Source organism: Coregonus clupeaformis, chromosome 30 (genome assembly GCF_020615455.1).
Source record: "Coregonus clupeaformis isolate EN_2021a chromosome 30, ASM2061545v1, whole genome shotgun sequence".
Classification (NCBI taxonomy): Eukaryota; Metazoa; Chordata; class Actinopteri; order Salmoniformes; family Salmonidae; genus Coregonus; species Coregonus clupeaformis.
In genome coordinates, this window is record NC_059221.1 from 52,887,449 (window position 1) to 52,907,242 (window position 19,794).

Below are 19,794 nucleotides of genomic sequence, written 5' to 3' on the forward strand. Positions count from 1 at the left end.
ATATGGGAAGACAAAAGATTCCTCCTCTTCCCCACATGTTCTGCGTTTCGGATTCCCTGTTCCATATTTTCAACTCGGGGATCAAGGTTGGGAGGGGATCCAGGTGGTGACAACTGTTTTAGGATGCTTGTTACCAGGGAAGAAAAAGCTTGCTGGCTGCTTTTAGCAAGAACGATTTAGAATCCAGATGTCTCTTACATTTTCCAAACAGAACAGGCACATTTTGTTTTGTACATCATTTACATTTGAGTCATTTAGCAGACGCTCTTATCCAGAGCGACTTACAGTTAGTGAGTGCATACATTATTTTTTTTCATACTCAGCAACACTGTTCACACAGAGTACTACTAACATAATCTTCGCTGGACATGTGAGGGTGAAGGTTCATAGAGATGAGTTAGATGCTGTAACAGATCATTGAATCAATTTGTTATGTCCTGCTTTGGTAGAAAGAGATGGCCAGGAATGATAAATGATAGGAGAACCACTCCTCTGAAGCCTTTGCACCTGCTTCTCCCCCAGAGAGCAGGTTATCTTAGTGTCTATGGAAGCTCTGCTTTATTATTTTCATTTGTATTGGTCCACTGGCTTTCAGCTGCAGTTCTTCCGCAAAGGCTTTGCTCTTAATATAACTATACCTGAATTAGTTTAAAATCCTCTCACAATGGCTGTCTTCCAGATAAATATGAGGACAAAATGATCCTGCAACTGTGTGAAACCCAGACAGAATTTGCAACATAGGCTATGACTATTATCTGTCATGGCTTGCATAATGTGTGTGTGCGAGGGTGTGAATGTGTGTATGGGGTTGGTAGGGGTGTACATATAGCAACGGAGTAAAATAGAGCCACTCCTGCCGAGAAAACAAAGGTTATATTAACAAGGGTGACTAAAGAAAGAGGGAGGGAGAAGGAAAGTGTTACTCACATTTCTTGCATTCCACAGGTCTGAGGAGCAGTTTATTCAGGGAAGTGGTCACTCCAGGCAGGGCCTGTCTGTCCATCCATCCAGAGCTCAACCCGGCCTGAGTGGAGCTAGCTGGACTGGGCCCAGTGCCGACCCTCAGAGGAAGAGCACATTAAAGCAGGACTCCAGAACATTGGCATACAGGGACATTGTTCAACCTGCTGCAAGTAAACAAGGAAGGGAGTGTGTGTAAGAGTTGTGGTTGGGAGTGTGTGTGTGTGTACCAGTGAAGAAACCATCGCATCATGTCCATTTTCAAGTGACACTGGTATTTCCTGTGAAGAGTGGCTAGATATTTCTGGAAACCCATTAGTTCTTCTTGCTACATTTAACTGGTTTCCCCCCCCCCCCTCCAAAAAAACCCAGGAAAGACAGAAACTTGGGAAATGGTCTTAAGTGTAAACTAAAGATACTGTAGTCTGAGGAATGTCTTTCCAGTGAAGAGACCATAATGTTCTGCACACAAGAGGCGAATAAGGTTAAAAAGGGTCACAATGGTTCCCTGGTCCTTTGTACAAGGAACTACATTCTTACTAGACTAGAGCTTCGTGGTTGAGGGCACAGCAAGACGAAGTGGTGAGTGTATAGATGGGGAAAATAACACTTGGTCGTTCCATGTCTAACAGACCACAAATGAAGTAAATTCATCAAGATGAATAGTTTAATACAAAATGTACATTTGTTCTTCGATACATTTTTGCGAGGCATGTCATCAACATTTATTCATTTCAACGTAACGTCCGCCTGGACACAAGTGCAAACCTGCCTGAAATTCATGAGCAGAAACCAGGAATGAAAGTCAGAAGTACAGTCAAGAAAAAGAAAAAAAGAGGCATACAATAATTATTAAAATGTTCATACATTATGGATCTTAAAATATTTTTTGCAGATTATTCTTACACTATCAAACAATATACACTTCAGTGCTTTGAGAAGTCCTCAAGAGTAATTTCTCTTCACTCTCAAACACCACATATCCCAAGGAGCTTTCTACAAAGCCTTTCAATTGGTTGCAAATCATTGAACTGTCATTAACGCCACAATTTGAAATTATTGTGATGTCATTGTATCCTAGGCACTTCCTCTTCAAAACAAACATCTGTTCACAAAGCCTGAAGAAAAGGAAATATATTGTGACATATCCAACATGGCAAACTGATGATATTTCAAACATGAGTACATGGAAATTGTGCAACAATAGCAAATATGTTCTTACATGTATAAACAGAAAAATCAACACAACAGGTGAATTATATGGCACTTGGTGGAAACGATGCAAAAATAGATGGTGGAAGTGGCTATGTACATTTGTGTCTTAATTAATCATTCAACTAAACTGTGCTTTTTGAGCCATTTCATTAAGACTTTGGTTATTACTTTGACCATTTGTGAAGTTCATTTTAAAAATAAAAAGTGCTTTAAATTGACATCAAGATTGTCCTTAAACTAAACAAAGGATGTGATTTAATTAAATGTGGCGATTGAGATTGCTTTCTATGTTTGGGGGCATGAAGTGGTCATATGAACACAAACAAAATCAGATAAGACTATTTAACCCTTCTGACTGGTTTCTGTGAGGTCACTCCCCTAACAGTCAGTCAGTTAGTTCTCCTTTGCTGCATAGGCAGAATCTCAACTAGGGGCATCTGTCTAACCACATAGGCATCCTTCATAATCAACATCATCATGAAAGGCATTTAAGGCGCAGACCTAAACAAAAGCAAAGTGGTTCCAACTTCCTGTTGGCTGACGCCAATTCCTCTCAGGGTGAACAGTCACGTCCTCACAAAGGAGAGGAGAAGTCCTGGTTCAAAGGTCGGTTAGGGAGTGGAACGTGAAGGAGAGCCAAGGTGAGAGCGAGGTTGAGGGCCAACATGGGATCAACCCAGCCTGGGACAAAGCAGGACTTCCTTTACTGAGAGTGCAGACCAGACCAAGTGATGGATGGATGAAGTCAGTCCCACTGTTCTAGTCTTCATAGCAGAGCACAAAGACCTGGCCACTCCTTCCATTCACACCACTCATACAGTTACAGTACCCTCACTACACATGCATTAAAGTGTGTCAGTGTGTCTCGTCACCAGATGCCACACATCAGCACACTATGAGCACAGGGTAACATGCATCAAACACGCATGGATTTACTGCACATGGTCAGCTGAGCTCATAGACCTATCACATATCCATCACAGCAGTAGCACACAGAGTCAAACAGAGCTGGATGCCCTGCATCGGGCCAGACCAGGCCTCACTGGCTCCCAGACAGTGTCCATTCTGTGACAGCAGTCCAGTCAGTCACTACACAGTGTCTAGCGGAGCCCTCCCTCAGCAGATGAGCTCCTTATGGATCTCTGGCCGTGTGGGGAAGGGCTCAGAGGTGAAGGAGAAGGCATTGCGGCCTGTCTTCAGGTCCACCTGACCGGGGCACGTCAGGTACGAACCCATGCTCTCCAGCTCTGGGGAGGGCGCCGGGCTCTCAGGCTCAGACTCTGATTGGCTGGTCTCAGGCTCGTCCAATGAGGGTAGAGAGCTGGCGTGGAGCTGTGTGTAGGGGTCAGCTGGCCCATTCAGCCAGGGGTGGTTAAGGCACTCCTCTGCAGTGGTTCTCTTCCTGTGGACACACAGACATAGAGAGAATGAGTGTCAGATCTCAAATCAATCATCAATGTCTAGGCAGCAAGGACTTTAAAGCTTCTGTTAATATGTTTTGAAAGTAAAACTGAAATAGCTCATGTGAATATATGTAAAGGAAAGCCAATTGTAAAAAAGGTGACAAATATGCAGTTATACAACTTCTTCCCCTTCCCCCAGACATTTGTGTCCCCGACAGTCTGTTTGAAAAACCACCAAAGGCCACTTCTTCATCCCAGCCTTTTCCCCTCTTTGGGATTACTCAGACACACAGGAATCTTTTCCACTTTTTTATACCGCCGATCATTTGCAGCAATTAAATTATATAGAGTGAAGATTATGGGCCTGGATCACAGCGATAGACTGCTGCTGTTTTTCATTGAGACATGATGGTGACATACAGTATCTAGTCCTTCTGTGCTGGAACACTTGATCAGATAGTGACAGTGATGACACAGAATGTGTTAATAGATTAAATGTAACAAGGACCAGTATCCTTATATTAAATGATGTATTTACATTACCACGCATTGGGAGACCTTTAATGAGGATGTGCCACAAGCAGCAGTATGAATGACATCATTCATGTGTTAGTTAGCCTTGAACTCACTATGGGTCATGTTGGAGGACATCCATCTGTCAGGCTGTGGAACTGAACTAATTGAGTGCCGACTCTTGACCCTATGCTGTTCCTCACCTGGGGTTTTTGAGCAGCAAGGTCTTGATGAAGTCAATGGCGAGAGAGGAGACGCCCTCGAAGGCATCTTGGGAGTAGTCCACGTTGACCTGGGAGATGTTCAGGAAGGTCTCCTGCTTGTTGTCCCCCAGGAACGGAGACTCGCCCGTCAGCATGACGTAGGTCAGGACCCCTATGGACCTGAGAGAGGAGGAGGAAGAGGGAAAGGTGTCAGACTACAAGACATAGGAAAGAAGCAGATTTTAAAGTATTTTTCTCAGATTTCCACTGTGGAGCTGGCTTTATAAACACTAGATTGTTTGACGCTGCATTACTTCAGTTAATCTGTAGAAATCATTAGCACGTCTTTCAGCGGGTGATATCAATATTTTATGGCTTCTGGAAAAACCGAGATGTATTGAGGACACTAGCTGATATCAGCTTGGCACATTCAATGTTGGTGGACATTGTCCCTTTAGCTCATACTCACCACATGTCTGTCGCTGTGCTGATGGGTTCATAGTTCAGGATCTCTGGAGCTGGGATAGCAATAGATAACACCAATTAGTCCTGATAAACATTTTACAGTAATGAAGTTAAGAAGAATTGGTTATCCATCTTCCTTATTGATATAGACCGATTGCAGAAGCCAGAACTCACCCACATACTCCGGAGTGCCCAGAATCTCTCTGAGCTCTGTCACACTGTCCATGCGTCTGGACAGGCCAAAGTCCACGATGCGGATATCACCCAGTGGGATGGCACTGGTCAGCAGGATGTTCTGGGGCTGAGGGGAGAGACCAAGACAGATGAGACCAAATCTAAAGAGTGCATGGTATGTGAATTGACAGACAAAGGTCACATTCCATGCTTGATAGATAGTTAATCAGTTGTTGAGTAGTCATTGAGACTCAAGGCCTTCCACTAAAGAGTCTAATCTACCTCTACATGTATAAGCGAAACCCATAGTGTACAGCCCCAGATGGATTCAATTTGGTTACATCAATATCACTAAACCAGGTTCATCCCCTCAGGCTATTAGATGATTCCTAGGAAAGGTGGAATGTCTTGGAGGGCCTATCAGATTAGATGCTTAAACCCATGTCATACTGGCTAGATTCCTGGCCTGGGGCCTTTGGCCAGGACATCTGGGATAAATGAAGGAGCAAGACAGAGACAGACCAGAGTCTGAGACAGCCAGCCTGTGACATTTCACCAGGAATAGATTTAATACTGTCTATCACTGGGGGAGGAGAGAAGGAAGATGGCGAGCCAATAAAATCTAGTCTGGGGACAGTGTCGGTTCAGTCCCCCTCATCCAAAAACCCTGCTCATAAACACCCTGGATCAGAGGAGGGTTTCTTCATATTCCGCCATAACCCGCCTGCCAAGTTCTAACATTTTTACATTGACATTTTAGTCATTTAGCAGACGCTCTTATCCAGAGCAACTTACAGTTGGTGAGTGCATACATTTTTTTTCCTCAAATTTTTTTGTTCATACTGGTCCCCCGTGGGAATCGAACCCACAACCCTGGCGTTGCAAGCGCCATGCTCTACCAACTGAGCTATACGGGACTAACACGCTCCAAAACAATGTTTTTATTCATCATTATCAACAACAAATGTTTGTTGTCGCTGGGCAGACAAAACAAACCTATAAGACCTACAGCTTTTGTTCTGTGTCTTTTCTGTTACACAACCCTGCAGTATTTTACTGAAAAATTCCATAAGTTCTACAGAGAGAAACCAGACCCTGACAGACCCTGTTTTTATACTAGTCTCTCGCTTTGACAGCCGTAACTAGTAGCTGATTTGGTTCTGGGTGCCGAGACTAGCTTTCTACTGACCTTCAGGTCCAAGTGGACCACGTTGTTGCGGTGCAGACAGGCCACGCCGGTGAGGATCTGTCTGGCCAACCTGATCACATCCTTCTCCGTGAAGGCCTCGTCGTTGTCCGCAACACACTGGTTGAAGATCTCTCCACCGGCAGCACTGGAAAACACAGAGGCAATGGAGGATCAAAATAGAGCCCATAGTGATGAGATGAACAACAATGTACATGTTTGTTATGTCTGTAGTTTTTGCTTGGGCTGCTGTGATTGATTGCTGATTATGCATTGTAAAGCATTCACACATGAATAGTGTACATCCTTACACTGTAAATCACTGCATTTGTACCACTATCAACTCAAACACGACAATGCCAATCCCACACCTATCCCGTTATCACATTCACAGTGAACAGTGTGTCAAGCCCTAGCCAGTGATTTTATTTTTTTAAGTTACGCAACTCAAATCAATTTTTATTTGCCACATGCGTCAAATACAACAGGTGTAGACCTTACAGTGAAATGCGTACTTACGAGCCCTTAACCAACAATGCAGTTTTAAAGAAAAATAAGTGTTAAGTAAAAAATAATACAAGTGCAGCAGTAAAATAAAATAACAGTAGGGAGGCTATATACAGGGAGTGGTTATTGTACTATATACTGGCCCTGTGGTTATTGTACTTTGGGCTTGGGAACAGGGTCTGTGCTCCACATCCACGGCATGTGACTCCTGTCTGTGGCGCTCCAACGGTCCCACCCGTAAATCAGAAGAAAAATTGTGCCTCCCTGACCTCAGCTTTGACTCGAGCTACGAGGACCCATATCAGTCAGTGCCAGCCCCTGATAAGGCTCCAGACACTCACAGATAAGTCAAACACAAAACGAAGGGGAACTAATTTCAAATCTATCAAACTAGAGAGCCCTGTTGTATAATAAAGAGTTTAAGACTTGAGACAGTGACAGCACACTGAAACGATCCCATAGTTTCATAGTAACGTGTAGAACACTACATTGCAGGGATAATCCCCACACCAATGTGTCGCTCCCCAAAAATTGGGAGTTCATCCAATCTGGGCATCTACTCCTAACTGCTCAGGATGAGTGGGGTTATCCTATTTTCCGGATCTACTTTGAAAATAGAAAGGCTAATTACAAAATTAGATGGTGTAGAGGCAAATTCCTGGTTTGTCAATCATTGTCATGCTTTTGTAACAATGGTAAGCAATGCCGTCCGGGACATGGCAGATTTATGTTGGATGCTTCTCCAAAGCAGATGAAAAGCCTGGAGAGATGACGTTGCCAAATAGCACAGCCATGTGTGGGGGATTTGGTCAGCACACATGCTTTTTATCTTGAGAGGAAATCTGCGACCATGGCCCGGGCATGACTGTTACATAACCACACCACCCAATCCCTGGTTAGCCTCGCACTCTTGCCCCCTTTACTGTCCTCAGCTGTGAAAATATGAGGTTCTGTTTTCTGGATTTCTCTGGATATCAATCATTGGGCCATATAAATCCTCTTTCGCTTGGGGCACCACACATTTAATGCTGGCCGTCTCTTGACCTTTCCCCAACCCCACCTGCTGAAAACACCCCAAATCCAACTAAACACTCCCCCCAAAAAATAGTTGGTGGAAGACTACTGAAGGAAGCAAGAGGACCATTCAAACCAAAGTCCCTACAGTACACATGTATACCAAATGCGCATAGCAGGCCTAGTAATACCGGTTTTGGGGGGTAGAGGAGAAATTAGAGACATCAGTGTGTCGTTGGAAGCATGGCTTTGATTTATGCTTGTTGACAACTGCATGATTTTAAAAAAGCTGACTGATCGTGCCACCCATTATTCGTCTGTTCCATGTGCTGGGTCTCAATTTAATACAATTGATAAAAAATAAATAAAAAAAATCAGTCAAATAGGTCTAATTATCCCACCCCCTCCTTTCCCCGTTTGAACTAACTACCAATAGGCGGAAACGAAGATCCCCTCCAAAATACTTTCATAAACTCTCATCTGGAAGGAGGTGACAAGGCTTTTAGTACTAACAAGAGCCATCCTGTAGAAATTAAATGGACTGAGGACATACTCTCCAAGCACTTTGATACGTCTCCTGCCGTCATGTTTGTATGGTCTCATTTCTCCCTCTATGCCTCAGTGGATCCGTCTCCCCACTGTCAGTCAGCAGACATATGACATGGAATGGTTTCCCATCCATTTAAGACATTAGAGAAGAACTGTGCAGATTCACATCAAAAGAGACTCACAGTAGCCGTCACCCACATAACATTAGGGTTGGGCGGAGGGCAGGCAAAGAGCTAAAGACAGATGAGCCATGAGCTCTCAATGAGAGGACATGTGGGACAGTGTGTTTACGTGTGTCCTTCACGATATTGTCTGTACTCAGTACAGTACATAGACTCTGGTTTCAGAGTTGTCATCATTTAGATGGGATTATGCTGTGACAACACTCATCCCCCGTTACAGGAGACTTGATGTATCAAACCCTACTAGAACGAAGAGAACTCGGTACAAACAGTTTTAAGGAAATTCAAAAATTGGAATACAAATTATTAGCCAGCCCTCATCCTCAAAAACACTTTTACTAGTTCTTAAAAATATTTTCTGAAGACTATTGCAGTTTTAAATGAAGGTCAGCCCATGCCAAACAGTGGAGATGTGTGTCAAAGATTCTTATATAATACATTTACTTATCTGCGGACAGCATACATTTGAAGTGACAAAGGTAAATGGCTGACATGGACTGGAGGTGAGGGTTTAAATGTACGTTACGTAAGATGTCTCAATACCCACGTAAAAACACCAGATACCGTTACACAGAGGAGGAGAAGAAAAAAACATATCCCTCTTTCCAATTACAGAGGGGCTGAAAAACTGTTCTAGAAAAAATTACCTCAGGAATGATTCCATCAGCACTGAAAGATCAAGCAAGAGTGAGTCAAAGTGATACATTTTCATAAACATACCCTGTAAAGCTTTAAAGCTGCTCTAGGGTTATGATTGGCCGGGCAATCTGTGGGCCTGTCTGCCATTCCCAAGACGATCCGATTGCCTGTAATTGGTTAGGATTTTGAGTGTCTCTTATCTGAAGTTACCTCAGAGTTTACAGCAGGGTCATGAGTTCAAAGCCTCTTTGAGGTGAAAAGGCTAAGTACAGTATTCACATCATTTGTATCTTGTATTGTCTGCCAAATGATAAACAAATATGTAGTGACTGAGGGTTGGACCAAACCTTAGCCTTGCGTACTCTGTGACCTTGAAAAGCTTTAACGTCAGGTTCATCTAGAAATGTATCTGCACAATACTGTATTTGTCAATATGACAAAACTTAAGATGTTTTGTCTCATTCTAGAGGGTTGTTTGGATCTCTGGTAACACCATGTTTTTTTTGACAAGACATGTGGAGAGTTGGGAACACACAGATGACAATATAATGTTTGTTGGAGAACCATTTAAGAAAATGTATTTCTTGCAACTATTCACCTCCATGAGAAGCAGGCCATGGGACTGTGACCAGAGTATGGAAAACCATTTATGATTCAACCATCAGAATGTGTTCTAAGCAGAAATGATGCAGGTTTATTTCTCATTAAAGTTGCATTTGCATTTAGACTAGTCATTATGTGTGGGGGTTGTGGTACTCGCGCAGACTGGGTTTAAATTTACAGATTATGGAAATTTAGCTTCTCGCTTCCATTTCTCATACGTTGCGAGGGGATGTGGTTGTGGCTATGTGAAGACCAATGTATGAGTATGAGTGTATGCGCATGCTACTTTGTGTGTGCTACTTCTGGGAGGTTACTAACTGCTTATATGTAAACCCACAGGAAATGGAAAATGATTCTCTAGTTTGCAGCAAATCTAGCCCACGCTGAGGTCAGAGAGCCCTTTAACAGCCAAAGAGCTCACAGTCATACAGGCTGCAACAGCATATCTCAATGGCTGCAGATTACCAAATTAGTAGGGGATTTCACTAGGAACCATAACCTATACTGGGATCTGGTGAACATAGGCCTATAAGAATCTCTAAAACCTTCAGACAGACAAAGGAAGATTGCACAAGGAAAACAAAGTCAAGGCACTAAATTATGCACATTGGCCCAGTGCAAAGTTATCTGGCAGCTAGTGTAGGGCTATGGACCAGTGCCTGCCCCTGCAGAGCTGACCCCCTGACCCCCCTGCAGGCATGAACTAGTGGCTCCGCTTCCTCTTTCACACTGGGGTCCAAGGCCAAACACCCCCAAACCCACCCCCCTATAGGGAACCTTTTGTTCTGCAGGAGCATTCCATGTCTAGGATGGGAATGGGTGGAGAAGAGGAGGGGGTGTGTGGGTGGTTTATGACCAGACCAGGGTCAGGAGGGGACAGTCTTTTGGTCTTCTAGATTAACTGGTTGGTGTGGTCTATCTGTAATGGGGCTAGGGGATAATTAGGATGCTCATTACTCTCTCTGGCTCCTAATTAGAATGAGACCAGAGTGGTCATGGAGGACAGTCATAACACAGATGCTAGATAGTGGTCATATGACACCAGACCAGACAGATCCTTTCCTTCCTCCCTGACCTCCATGCTTCATTGATCAGATGGATGCAGCTCAGATGCTGACTGGTGCACCTGTGTTTGGACGGAATAGGTGCTTTGAAGCATGATGAAACCATTTTACTGAGGCTAGCTTTCCTTAAAATGTGACAAATAATTATTCAAAAAAAATCTTATAGATTTAGTCATTTGGTCCATCTACATCAGTCTGTACACAGGAACACTGACACAATCAACAGTCAGACAAGGTAACAAGAATCTGAGATGTGGCTATGAACACAGCTTCCAACCACAGAGTTATAATTTCCTTATAAGGTTACAAGGTTCAAGCAGGCATGCGTGTGCTTGGTGTGCGTGTTCACACAGCTGTTTCTAAGGCGAGAAACTCTTGAGTGACAGGCAGCTACATTCTCAGCATAAAGTGTGCAACACAGGAAGTTGACGTGTTAGGGTTAGACCGGAGAGATGTAATCTACCATTTCTGAAGAAACACAACGCACTGACGTGTCACTCAACATCCTGTCTACGCAAGATCTCACATGCGGTTTTGAAATAAAGATCACAAAAAAATCCCATGCTTTATATCAGCAGAATACATTTTGACTCAGGCGACCGCATCAAAATCCCTCGAAACTACGCAGAAAGAGAAAAACCTGCAGAGATGGAAAGTTTTTTTGGTAAATGGCGCATAATGGTTTCTCATTTCCCCCCTCATTAGGAACCTTATCGTTTCATCCCGTTTTTTCCTGGCAGTGCTGCGTTGTGGTGGAGCATCAACATGCAAGGAGTATTTAAAAGGTCTTCTAGATTACCATCACCAGCATTTTCTTCCATCACTGGCGACATGAGCTAAGGGTGGTGCAGAGATCCAAACACTCACATACAGTACACTGACACACCACGTTTTCCATGGACTTTGTTTTGATACGTATGAGTTCACTCACCACTCGAGGATGAGGATGATCTCAGAGTTGGTCTCGTAGACCTCGTGCAGCGCCACCACATAGGGGTTAGCCTTGGCTGACTCCAGAACAGCGATCTCGTTGATGATGTCCATGCGGCAGTCCTCGCCCTTCCGACGCTTCCTCAAGAACTTGGCAGCGTGCTCCTTCCCTGTCGCCTTTTCAATGCACTTCTTCACCACAGCAAACTTTCCCCTGGGAAGAGAAAAATTGTGGGGGAGAGGGATATGTTGAATAATCAGAAACACAACTAACGGTTTCATTTACAGTAGGCTCACACGTTTTATCTGGTTGTCTTCCAAGGTCTTTTCAGTAATCTGATTGATTGACTCTGGCCATGACCCTGCAAGGAGTAATCATGGGAGAGACAAACAGCAACTACGGCACTGAGTTCCAAACAATTATGACGCAACAAATAAAGCAAAAAATGTGCAGTGCAGTGAAACAGATTACAATAGGTGGGATGCACAGGCCACTGAAAGACCACAAAGGCCCACTAGTCGAAAGAGTGAACCATCTCAAAAGGAAAATGAAGAGGTGGACTGAGTGGTATTACAAAACAGAGGGATACACATCGAGTTATCTACCATTGTTATGCAATATAGGACTGATGATAAATACACCAAGTGATAGGCTCCCTCACCAGTGTAGTAAGACATCCTTCTCTCCACTTCCTCCTCAACAGTGGAGGGCCTGACAGGCAGGAGATAGGAGTGATGGTTGGGCCTGTGTGGCTCTATGGACAGGCAGGTGGGTGATAAGACTAATAGCACTCTTTAAAAGTCAACATAAAGAGAAGAGTGCAACAGCTGGGCTTGTTGTCTGTCCACAAGCCCCACCCCCAGGCACAGAGAAAAGAAAAGAACGTACAACCACAATTCTAGAATACCATCTGAGCATTCCAGTTGCTGCTGCATACATTGATGGATTCAGCAGAGGTGTTGTGGGTCAGGCTGCGGGTGTGGGCAGGAAATCCGATTTGTAGAATCACCCCACTGTGTCCAGCCTTCCACAAACACCATCCTGTCCATCCCAGGGCGATAAAGGAGTCTTGTACACTTCCCATTCTTACAGCTGACAGCAGCGGGGGACAAATGGAATTCCCAAACGCCTCCACCCAGACCTTTGGCAGGATCCTGCATCTCCTCAGACAGCCACACAAAGGCCTGTACAGGCTGACCAGCAAACATGGCAGCCCCTGTACTAGTACCAGGACCACCCACTTCACTGGGGCTGGACTAGGGGAGAAGGGAAGGGGGTCCAGGAGGCCACAGCGGAGTCCTCCCAACCCCTGAAAAAAACTGGAGGCCGCAACCTCACTTACCAAACCCTTTGACATCCCTGTTAGTAAATTTCGCCCTTCCCTCACTTCCCTGATTCAACTGACAACTGTTTCTGCCATGTTACTTGACATATGACACAGATACTGCTTTGGAGTCAGATGTCTCGGCCAGACAGAGCCTGGCAGTGAAAGGCAACCATTCAGGGAAACTGCATAGGTAGACATAATGGCATCCCTACGGTTCTGCTATTAAAAGCAGTGTCTGTATGGAGAGGGCGTGTCAGCTTGGTGCCAGTCATTTTCTTATATATTTTCTCCAGGCTGGCTGTGCTGTAAACCAAAGCCTGCTACTCCTCCTGGATAGGTTAGCTGGCACAAGCCCATTCCCTGTGGGCTGTTCCTCCTTCCCCTTTCTTCACTCTCACTGGTTCCCAGCCCTAGTAAGGATTGCTAGGGCACATTGTTCCAAATCAAAAGACAAAGTCATAGCCTTTCTTCTTTAATTAGCCAATTCCCCAAGTTCAGAGCAGCTACCTCTATGCTGGGAACTGCAGATGAAATTAAAAGAAACCCCAGGCGATGCTGAGGAGCAACAGGAGGCCTTTTAAAGATGGTGACAACAGGTCAAAGGTTGCTAAACGAGGCCATCATTACCCTGTTGTTTTCACACCCTGTCTGTAGTAACACACCAGAGACAAGAGCACAGGGGTTACTGAGGTGGATACAGACATAAAATTCAACATGCTTCAATTCAAATGTCTGGACCATGAGAGAAGACATTACTTTCAGCCTTCTCCTTGAGTAGGAAGCTGCTTCTAAAAGACACTCAGGCAGAAGCCACTTGAAGGTTGTCTTTAACATTCTGTGTAAATCCCAAATCCCACAGAAAAGGCAATTATGCAGACACACCAACACCTGATTTGCAGATCTTCATGTATGTGGTATGTCAATTTTCAAATCAACAGGGGACCGTAAAAGGAAGTTTTCATTCAGTATGCATAGACACCAACCCAGGAACTTATTGTGGTGGTGATGGCACTAATCTAACTGAGAAACTGGTTTTCCTGTGGGGTCTGTGTTTCTCAAAGGGGAGTGACTCATGTCTGAAGAGCACAGACAGCTGATAGCCTTCAGCTGCCTCTCTCACACAGTACGGGCTGGGTTCCTCTTCATAAACTCCCCTCAGACGACACAAAAACCCACACATTTTTGTTAATGACAACCCCTTTGCTGTCCTTCTAAATCATAGTGAAGATAGTGAAAATCTAGGCCAAGTAAATTTCAGAGGACACCCATGTGACCTAGTAACAGGGACCCGATCCAACCAATTCAAAGGGGGGGGGTTCCGCAAAGGTGTCATTGCGGAAATCCTCTCCAGCAGGTTTACCAGGGGCCACAAGGTCTCACACACAGTGGAGAAGAGAGAGAGAGGGGGGAGAGATCCATTCCTCTTCTACTAGCCATCTAATCATGACAAGCTACTCTCCTGGCATCCAACACAGCTCACATTCCTGCACTTAATGGGATTTATGAGGCCAGATCTCAGGATGTTGTGGGGGCGAGGAGGTAATGGGAGGAGGATGAGGAGGAGAGAGAGATGGGGTGGAAGGGGTGCTGAGAGGACGCTGGGCTCGCTCAGAGCTCCAACAGCACCCCCAGGACACTGGGCTCGCTCAGAGCTCCAACAGCCCCCCCAGGTCCTGGCTGCTGGCCCAGGATGTCTGACAGGGAAATCTGGCTTCTACCAACTGCCAAAGTGAATGAGTCTTTATTTAACCGCCCTGACTGCATACTATCCAGGAAAGAGAGAAAATGAAATACCTCCCTGTCTCCCACTCCCTATGAAGTTATAAGGACAGGTGCATGGGGTATTGGTATAACATCACCTGAGACAGAAACGATGTGATGACCAAAGTCTAGATTATTTAATAATCCTAGTCAACGGGTTCTAACTAAAACATTTTCCATGTGTATTGGACCTGGGGAAGAAGTAGCCTGGCTACTGGCTTTTTAAAATGGGAGTTTAACAGCTCTGAGACCCCCCCATTCAACCCGCTTGGAATGCACACACTTTAGTGTCTGGGTTAAAATGCATTGTAGGTCACACTCACTGATCTGTGGAGAACAACAGGAGGCCAGAGCAGGGCGGAGGGAGACTGATGGTAATTGCATGTTATCCCCCACCCTGACCCCCAGGACAAAACAGGGCTGATTGGCAGGGAAATAGCCCACTGTAACAAACCCAAACAAACAGCCATCGATGAGGCTGTAGGCATGGTCTGGATCTTGGAAAACACAGAATAATAGCAAACATCTCTTCCTGTGTTAATAACTTGTGTGTGCCAGAGATTCCTTGGATGGTGGAGATATAGAGATAGGGAGCTACTGAGTCCAGTGATTTGCGGTGATGGTGCATGTAGGTTAGAGCATATTTCATGCTAATAATACTGGGGCTGGTCAAATGCATTGCATATTCGCCCTTCTACCAATGCAAAGGGGCCACCGAGGGCCCCCACAGCAGTAGCAGTTAAAGAGGGGAGAGATGGGGATTTAGGGTAAAATAGTTTGCATTCAGGGGACGTTGTGTTGTGCCATCTCCTCTGACATCTCAATTCAGTTGACAACAATTGAAGGAGAATCAGATAAGTTTCACATGCCACTGCTTGAGGCTGGGATGAATTCCAAAGGGAGGCAATTTTTTTGTTCTAGTGTTGATACTGTATGTGTATCAAGAGCATAAAAATTGTCCCATTTTAGAAGGAAGTAACATTCAACATACCATCTGCCCCAAAATAAAACACCACATAGAAAAACAAGGTTGATTTAGCGTCGCATTTATAAACTCAAGTCCTTACTCATGTAAAATCAGCCAAGATAAAAAGTAGCCTACATACCAAAACAAAAACCAATTCTCAGAGTATAAGAGAGACATAATTATGATGCTCTTTATTGTGACTGAAAATATGCGCCTGCGCAGTTGTCAGGTGGACCCCCAAGAACACCTACAAGATCATAAACAGAGACGGAAGAGTGAGTGAGACACACCACTTGCTGTTTTTTCTGATTCAATGAAAGTCAATGAACTACTGTATGTAGACCAGACCCAGCTGCTATTACATTGGTGTCTATGGGAGACACACCCAATTAAGTAGACTGAACAGACAATTTCTGTCAATGGTAAACAGCTGAGTGAATTGTCTTAATTTATCCACCATCTTTGTCATGAACACCTTTCAGAATGATCTACCCATGCAATTGTGCATTAGAGGCTGTTATCCTAATTCAACATACATCGTTATACCAATTTCGTATTATTCTGTACGTAAATACGAACACTCCATTTAGTATGATAATTACGTTTCGTATGGAATGTATTCATTTGTGGCTGTCCATCATCCAATTCGTACAATATGTCACGAATTTGCAAAAAGTTTGGTATGTTACAAATTCCAATTTGTTGCTGCTAACGTTAGCTAGCTGCTAACGTTCGCTAGGCTAGGAGTTAAGGTTAGGAGTCAGTGGTGGAAAAAGTACTCAATTGTCATACTCAAGTAAAAGTCACCCTGTAAAATACTACTTGAGTAAAAGTCTAGAAGTATTTGGTTTTAAATATACTTAAGTATTAAAAGTAAATGTAATAGCTAATATATACTTAAGTATCAAAAGTATAAATAATTTCAAATTCCTTATATTAAGCAAACCAGATGGCACAATTCTATATTTTATTTGTGGATAGCCAGGGCACACTCCAGCACTCAGACATGATTTACAAATGAAGCATGTGTTTAGTGAGTCCACCAGATCAGAAGCAGTAGGGATGACCTCTTGATAAGTGCGTGAACAGAAAATTGTTCCAGTCCTGCCAAGCATTCAAATGTAATGAGTACTTGTGTGTGTCAGGTAAAATGTATGGAGTAAAAAAATAATTATCTTCTTTAGGAATGTAGTGAAGTAAAAGGAGTCAAAAATATACATAGTAAAGTACAGATACCCCCCAAAAAACGACTTATGTAGTACTTAAGTACTTACTTTACACCACCGTTAGGAGTTAGGTTAAAGGGTTAAGGTCAGGGAAAGGTTTAAGGTCAGGGAAGGGGTTAAGGTTAGGGGAAGGGTTGGCTGACATGCTAGGTAGTTGCAAAGTAGCTAAAAAGTAGTTGCAAAGTTGCCAATTAGCTAAAATTGTCCGTGATGAGAATCCAACACGCATGCTAGACGTTCGCGTTATACGCCTGGCCAACCAACCTCTAATTTTTGCCTTAAGTAACCTTCTGTCTTATGTAACCATACCAAAAGTAACATATCATAGTAATTTAAGTGTCCCAGATTTACATTTACATTTTAGTCATTTAGCAGACGCTCTTATCCAGAGCGACTTACATGAGCAATTAGGGTTAAGTGCCTTGCTTAAGGGCACATCGACAGATTTTTCACCTAGTCGGCTCGGGGATTAGAACCAGCGACCTTTCGGTTACTGGCACAACGCTCTTACCCACTAAGCTACCTGCCGCTACCTTACGTTTACTATGTTACGTCTAGTCTATGAGACCAGGCTGGTTATACTTACATCAAATTCTAGAAATCTCAGAACGCGCACAAAGAATAATAAATCCCACAGATTTCCCTTACAAAAAAAATGCCAACCACACAAAACAATTTCATGGGCGCAGATCGAGAGTCTCCATGGCAGTGCCGGCGCCACTCATCCGGATTGGGCCGACACGGTGAAATGTTCACTAATTCCCGTTTGCACGTGCAGAGAGAAAAATACAAACATTTCCAATTTGTAATTTTAAAGAATTAACAGTGTGTTACCCCTGCCTCCCCGTGTTTATTTCGCACTGCAGCACGCATAGACATCTATTCTAGTTCATAATTTCATGATCTGAACAGGGTAACGTAACCTATGAAATATTTCATCCGACTTACCTGCCCAATTCTCTGCCAAGCAACTCATAATTGCTCGTGAAAGGATCGGTCCTAATTCTCGTGTGAATTTTTGTCACCATCCCGTTCTTGTTCATCATTGTTGTTGCAGTCCGTTTGGAGGGAGATGATAAAAGGTATTTCCTTGACAGAAATTATATTTGCTGTTCTATACGTTCAAGTTAATTTCATGACAAAAAATACAGAGGAAGCTAAATAGAAAAATAAGTTGTAATAAAACTGTAGAAAAGCAAACTTCTCAGCACAAAAAAAAATCCGCTGGTGAATTCTGTGACCCTCAGAAATAGACGTTGACTAACAACAAATAGAAAGATGAATCGTTCAAATATGAAGGAACTGCTAATACACGGCAGTTGTAATCAAGCCAAGCGCTGTATGTTGGTTTGCGTGTGGATAGACAGTCCTAAAAATTAGCTCTATCGCAGGGCCAGCCTTTCTCAGTGACGATGTGCCATGAAAGCCCATGGTAATTTGGCTTTGTTAAGGGGGCGGGCTAAAGTCAGTGCGTATACTACTACACGGCTGAAAGATAGGCGCTAGCCTACTTGGAGTGGCATTCAACAGGTAGCCAACTCCTACTGCCTCAGCCCCTTTTTTTTTTTTTTTTTTTTTTACATAACTACACCTCTAATGCAAGTAGTAAGTAATCAAACTTTACCACCTACTGTTTAGATTTTGCAACACACACACGCACACGCACATGCACAGGCACACACACCTAAAAACAATAAGTGTTTGACCTAACAGAAACATTCTTTAGGTAAGTGAGCAATCAAATGTGTCAATCATTACTTTGGGCAAGGTTTTACCAGGTGAGCCGTGCATCTCTCCCACGCATACTGCAATCATGGCAGTCATTCAGACTGCCCAGGAGGCATGATAGGAACTGCTCTTCTCTCATTCTGAACATGTATCCTTCACCTCACCTCTGGGAGTGGCACATTTTATGTCAGTGCTCCTGCCGTGCTGCCTGTCATTGGGCAAGAATGCACAACATGTCCCCATCCGTTGGCAGCTTATTCATGGAAAACAGATCCAGACAAAGAACACACAAAGTAGAAACTACCATGGCCAGGAATATCATGGCCCGTAACAATGTTAAAGTCCAAAATAACTTAAAAAGTAGGGCAGTCGTCAAGGATCACAGCTTTCCCTTTATCTTATAATGACATAATTTCACCAGGACCCAAAATAAGAAGAAAGCATCCCTCCCTGGGCAGCCACAGTGGAGACCCAAAAATACAGTAAATTGGGCAGCATGCATGGCAGGAATTCAGGCATCCTCATTAAGTAATTGGTGTTTACGACCGGCAGTAGAGCAGAGCAGAGTGAGTTGGCCCATGATGCAGCAGCAGAACCAGGCCTGGGCTGGGCTCCCTCCCCTGGGAAATGTGTCACCTAGGCACCAGAGGCTTGCTGACGTCGCGGCTGGCCTGGGCCGAGGATGTTTGATGCTATAAGGCTGAAGGCCCCTGTGTTGGGGTGGATTGCCCCCCCGGACAAACAGAGCTGGTCATTCTGTATGGGGGATAGTTCTCCTCACTTTACAAATGGTGTAGAGTGGAGAGACCACATGTGGCAAGGTGCCATGTTGATCTTTATCAAGCCATTCATTAAAAGGACCAGTCAGCTTACAGGGTCCTGCTGTAGCAGAATGCAAAGGCACTGCCGCTGCTGACATTGAATATCAATCGATGGTGTCATAATGGTAGGAAACATAATTATCTTGAAATTGGGTGAGGCTTTGTTCTTGTACATGATAGCCCAATCCTCATTCCCTGTGTTTTTACTGAAGGAGAGAGATATGTGAACAGCTAAGCAGGAAAGAACAGGAAATCATAAATAATGCAACCACAAAAGAAAAATGGAAAGAACCCAATCTAAAATTCAGCGTCTATTTCTGGTTGTCAGGTGGCCATTGAAAACTACTAATTATTTT

The 19,794-nt window shown here is 43.9% G+C and overlaps 1 protein-coding gene across 1 annotated transcript; it reads right to left on the minus strand.

The window, feature by feature from the left end:
* Positions 1-1,605: 1,605 nt before the first annotated feature.
* On the minus strand, positions 1,606-18,287 carry LOC121569576 (serine/threonine-protein kinase 17A). The gene is made up of 7 exons (XM_041880655.2): positions 17,838-18,287; positions 11,609-11,821; positions 6,123-6,267; positions 4,934-5,060; positions 4,764-4,812; positions 4,295-4,474; positions 1,606-3,577 (listed from the first exon to the last, which is right to left on the minus strand). Exons 1-7 carry the CDS (start codon positions 17,933-17,935, stop codon positions 3,292-3,294), a joined length of 1,098 nt encoding a protein of 365 aa, XP_041736589.1. The 5' UTR covers positions 17,936-18,287; the 3' UTR covers positions 1,606-3,291.
* Positions 18,288-19,794: the final 1,507 nt, after the last annotated feature.

Bases quoted from the DNA above. Each gene is read 5' to 3' on its own strand.
- LOC121569576 (XM_041880655.2), bottom strand. From the start codon at position 17,935: ATGATGAACAAGAACGGGATGGTGACAAAAATTCACACGAGAATTAGG. The intron at 6,268-11,608 runs GTGAGTGAACTC...TGTGTTTTCCAG, and splicing joins ATCATCCTCATCCTCGAGTG to TGCTGCCGGTGGAGAGATCT. The intron at 4,813-4,933 runs GTGAGTTCTGGC...TTGCTATCCCAG, and splicing joins GGGCACTCCGGAGTATGTGG to CTCCAGAGATCCTGAACTAT.